Source organism: Phalaenopsis equestris, unplaced genomic scaffold (assembly GCF_001263595.1).
Source record: "Phalaenopsis equestris unplaced genomic scaffold, ASM126359v1 Scaffold000514, whole genome shotgun sequence".
Lineage (NCBI taxonomy): Eukaryota > Viridiplantae > Streptophyta > Magnoliopsida > Asparagales > Orchidaceae > Phalaenopsis > Phalaenopsis equestris.
In genome coordinates, this window is record NW_018164954.1 from 31,235 (window position 1) to 36,325 (window position 5,091).

General features: G+C 33.0%; 2 protein-coding genes across 2 annotated transcripts in view; one reads left to right on the forward strand and one right to left on the reverse strand.

Annotated features, from left to right (window-relative positions):
• The window catches only part of LOC110028571 (putative pentatricopeptide repeat-containing protein At5g37570), a 9,571-nt gene extending 8,683 nt beyond the window's left edge, over window positions 1-888 (forward strand). Inside the window, exon 3 of the mRNA XM_020730474.1 lies at window positions 25-888. Coding sequence (XP_020586133.1) covers window positions 25-751 — 727 coding nt within the window. The 3' untranslated portion in view covers window positions 752-888. The remainder of the gene's footprint in view (window positions 1-24) is intronic.
• Window positions 889-2,921: 2,033 nt separating this feature from the next.
• LOC110028572 (thioredoxin F1, chloroplastic-like) lies at window positions 2,922-3,684 on the reverse strand (the record flags this gene model as incomplete). The annotated part of the gene is given in 2 exon segments (XM_020730475.1): window positions 2,922-3,249; window positions 3,585-3,684. Coding segments are annotated over 2 exon segments (238 nt in total), but the record flags the coding sequence as incomplete, so codon positions are not given.
• Window positions 3,685-5,091: the final 1,407 nt, after the last annotated feature.

Here is a 5,091-nt window from a genome sequence, read left to right on the forward strand (position 1 = left end):
GGGCCCGGTTTCCGCCCCCAGGCCCTGCGTGGTATCCGCCATTAGCCAGCTCGGGAGCACAGAGCTGGGCCGCTGGGTTGGGGCTTATATCCATCAGAAACACATCCAAAAGAACGTTCGGCTGCTCACCGCACTCATCGACATGTACGCCAAGTGCGGCGAAGTAGAGAGAGCTCTTGGCTTATTTGACGAAATCCCATCGCCGGATGCTCACTCCTACACCGCTCTGATCAATGGGCTCGCGTCGAACGGCCATGGAGGGGAAGCTCTGAAGCTGTTTGAGAGAATGCGAGGGGAGGGAATAAGGCCGGATCCGATCACATTCGTGGGTGTGCTGAGTGCTTGCGGGCATTCGGGGCTGGTGGAGGATGGATTGAGGTATTGGCGGAGTATGGTGGAGGAGTATGGGATTAAGCCATGTTCGGATCATTATGCGTGCGTGGTTGATATGCTGGGCCGTGCGGGGAGGCTCGGGGAGGCTTATGAGATGATCAGCAGAATGCCGGAGTTGGTGGGAAGTCATGTGGGAGCTCTTGGAGCAATTCTTGCGGCCTGTAGGAGTTATGGTGATGTGGAGATGGGGAAGATTGTTGCTGGGGACCTCTTTGTGATGGAGCCGCAGAATACTGGAAATTATATTCTGCTATCGAGTATATATGCTGAGAAAGGACTTTGGAGTGAGGCTGATAGAGTGAGGAAGATGATGAGAGGAAGAGCAGTTGAGAAGCTGCCAGGATCCAGTTGGGTCTGAAAATTGAGAAAATCAAGTCCTCCCTCCAATTTTTTTTAAATATATTTACACATTATTTTAAAGGATTATGTCATAATTTTTTTGACAAAAATTTTGTGTTGGTTATCCACTATCTAACTCTACTCTCCATTTTTCGCATCGGGGGACAAGTGGCGAGACTTGCAATGCTTTGTGGTGCAGAATGTTAATGTTGGCCTTCAAAATTGAAGCATAAAACAAAGTTAAATGTTGTTGGGATGAGAATGCTTAGGTGGATGAGTGGCTTACCACTTAGAGGCAAAATTGTGAAACGAATCTATTTGTGAAAGCGTAGCTCCAGCTGTAGAAATGATTAGAGAGAGTTGTCTTAGATGGTTTGATATGTGAAACGAATCTATTTGTGAAAGTGTAGCTCCAGTTGTGGAAATGATTAGAGAGAGTTGTCTTAGATGGTTTGATCATATTAAACGTTGACCATCTAATGATCCGCTCTGAAGAACAGATGTTTTAACTTCAACTTATGTTAAAAAAGATAGAGGTAGACTTGAAAAGACCGGGGCATATTGTATAAAAAATAATATTAATCTATTATAATAAAATGAAAATATAACGCTTAATAGGACTCGATGGAGAAAAAGGATTCGCATAGCCAACACCACTTAGTGGGATAAAGGTTTGTTGTTGCTATATCCTCCAAATTTTTTTTATGATTGAAGTCACTCGAGCCGAAGGGTTGAGAGCTTAGTCTTTCAATCAAGTAGTCATGAATTCAATACCTTGTATTTGTGGTTATACTGGTTCAAGTTTTCCAAAAAGATGTATGATAATGTATGCCATATATAAAAATTGAAGCTCATCATAATAATACTTTTTTTAAAATTTCAAAAACTTCTAATTTATGTCAAATGCTGGCAAATATAATAAAATCATTCATATTTGATCGTTTAATTAGATTGATTTTAATAATGTTTGTTTGGATAGAAACACACATTTTCATTTATTAAGATTATCAAAAAAAAATTATGAATAAAAATGAAAAATAATTTTCTTGCGAGCTCACTAATAACATATATTGAAAAAATTATTTTAATGAGTTTAGATATAAAAACAATCATTGATGATTTCGATATCACGAAGAAACATCATACACAATTCAAAATATTTGTTCATAGCAGCTAAATTAAGAGAATTTTTTTCATTTTACAAATTGTATTCCCTAATATTTTTCCTTTAATATTATTTATTTTTTTAAAAAAAATCAATTTTTAATTTTATTATATTTTAGTTAATTTTCAATTTCGTCTACCATTTTCTTTATATTCTATATACATATATAAATTGCTGATCAAAATATAATTATATATGTATTACAAATAAATAATTATATATTTATATATATATATATTAAATATATTTGAAAATTAATAAAATAGATCTATAAATATAAAATAAATTATTGTAGCAATATAAATTAAATGAATAAAAAATTAATAAGAATTAATAAGAATAAAAAGTTTGAGTGCTAGAACTTTATTATAATAATATTACATCATGCAACCCACTTAATATTTCTAAATTCCAACTCATATTTCACCACTCATAAATTTTTAGTCTCATATCATAAATAAAACTTTAACATTTCGTTACAACAACAACAACAACAACAACAAAGCCTTAATGCCACTACGTGGGGTAAACATAACATTTCATTATTTACATAAAAAGAAAAAAAAAACGTCTAATTCTTAAAGTTTCCAAGTCACCTAAATGGTCTACATGTAATGAGTTTGTTTGATTAAATTTATTTTTATTAATATATTTATATTTTTTAATAATTTAATTGTAAATTGAAAATAATTAAATAGGTATTTTGAATCTGCTGGTTCTATATTTTGGAGACCGATTTGCCAATTCAACCGATGATTAACACTATTTTTAATTGGTTCAATCCTAAAATGATTTTTGAGGCTACCCGGACCGATAGTATGCTTGGATCACAATCAAATCAATCGGCCTCATCCAATTTTTAAGGCATCGTGGTGATGTATTCTCTATCTTTAATAAATAATAATAATATTTTTTTTTTATTTAATATTAAAGGTTGAGGTGTTGTGCATGAGTATATAAAAGTTGAGATATTAATATGTAAATAAATATGAATTATGTAGTATGCATTATAAATGCACCCAAATATAAAATATACTTCAAATGTAATAAAAGAAAAAAAAGGTATTTTACATTACATTGCCTGACATAGGCACAGCTACATCATTTTCCTTCAAAACAACAAAGAGGAGGGTAGCATGTAAAGTTCAACTATTTCCTGAGAGATCTCAAAGCCACAATAGTCTATACTCTGCCTGAGATCATTGGGTGAGCTATTATTGGGTACATTTTGCTGTTTCAATAGCAAGGACTAAATCATCTAGTTTTGCTCCTGTTACTTCCTTCACAACCTTGCTCTGTTTGAGAATCTTGAAGGTGGGAACAACTTTTATTCCCAGCTCTTTAGCCAAGGGCTGCATGCAACTTATTTTAAATATATATATATATCATAATAAATGTATAAATACAGTATAGGAAGATTTACATACATGCCACTCAACTCCTATGTATTTGCATATCTACCAACTAGACTTCAATCTTTACATGCAAAACATCTTACCTATGCATACAAAAGATATATTTCACTCTTTAAAGGTTAAAATGGTGGTATTTTTTTACGTGATATGAAAGATTTAGGTAGTTTAAATGTGGAAACAAAAAAGTTTTAGGTGTTTAGATATGTAGATAGCTAGGAATTGAGTGATATGTATGTTGGTGAGAGAGAGGGAGAGAGAGCAAAATAGTGTACTCTATTGTCTTGATTGCAGTCGAGCTTGAGAAAGACCACATCAAGGTGCTTCTCTGACAATTCTTTAAACTTTGGAGCGATCACCTTGCATGGGCCACACCTACAAATTCAAGAGAGAGAAAATGAAAAACTGAGACAAAGTGCCAATATAAGAATAATTATAATAACTGAAACAAAGTGAATCATCTTATTAATATAGTAATTATAATAAGCTTAATATAATAAAGAGATCTAGCAATAATGAGTAATGCACTGGATTTACCTCAATAATGTTTCCAGGATAAGCATAAAATTCAAACTACATGGTCTTAACATAAACACCAATTATCCTTTATATTAAATAAAAATAATTTATACAACGAGTGAAGTAAAATAGTAACAGGAAGGAAGAAAAGCAGAATAATAAGCTTAATATAATTAAATATAGAGAGGTTTACAAGGGAGAAAAACATGGAAGAAATATAAATTTTTGTATAAAAATTACTAAATATAATAGTTAGGATCCCAAAAATTATTTCCTATACAACTGAATTCTTACCGACTTTCAGAACCATAGCCTCAACCTCAACAATCTGTGTGCTCACTTATCATTAAAAGTGACAGGAGTGGCTGTCAAAAAATGCAGCCGTTTGCAACATATTAAATGTTGTACGTCGCCAACCATTCAGGTAGACGGAAAAACCACTAAATATTAACATTTTCCCTAAAGCTGGTCTGTAAATATCCAACAAACCAAGTTTGTCAAAAAACTTTTCAAAAAGGAGTCAACCAAATCCTTTGGTCAGACAGTTAGTAGATTGATCAAGGAAATATATGAAACACATAAATCCTCATTTTGAATTTTTTTCTTTAAAGAAGTGTCAATCTATCTCCACATGTTTGATCTAATCAAGATAGGCATGACTGTGTTATAGTAATACAAATCTTATTATCATTTGATAATTAGCTAAACTTCTTCAAAGAGAAGCGTGATCCAAATTATTTTACTAATTCCATTTGCCAAGGGTCTGAGTTGAACTTCAACACTATTCTCTGCCGCAATATTTTATTCATTACTTCTCTAGGTTATAAAAAAAATACAATTTTGAGACTTTCTTTAAGGGGCTACTTGATTTGAAGTAAAAAAGTGGTATTGCATTATAAATGCAAAGGTTTTGAATATTTTAGTATTGGGTTCGAGAAGAAAGGAATGTAAGCAAAGCAGTACGAATGCAATGTTTAATTGTTGGGTTCGAGAAGAAAGGAATGTAATGTAAGCAAAGCAGTACGAATGCAATGTTTAATTTATTTCCAGCATACTCTAAATTCGTCATATTTGGTAAATTTGATACACATTACAAAGCAAGGTTTTAAAAACCAGACCGGACAAGCCAGTTCAACCGGTTTGACCGTGAATCAGGTCCAGGGACAGTTCTGGTTTGGCTAAAATTCATATCCAACATCAAACCGTTCAAAAAACAATCAAACCGCCGCCGAAGAATCGAGACCGCTTTCCGTTCCATTTTTA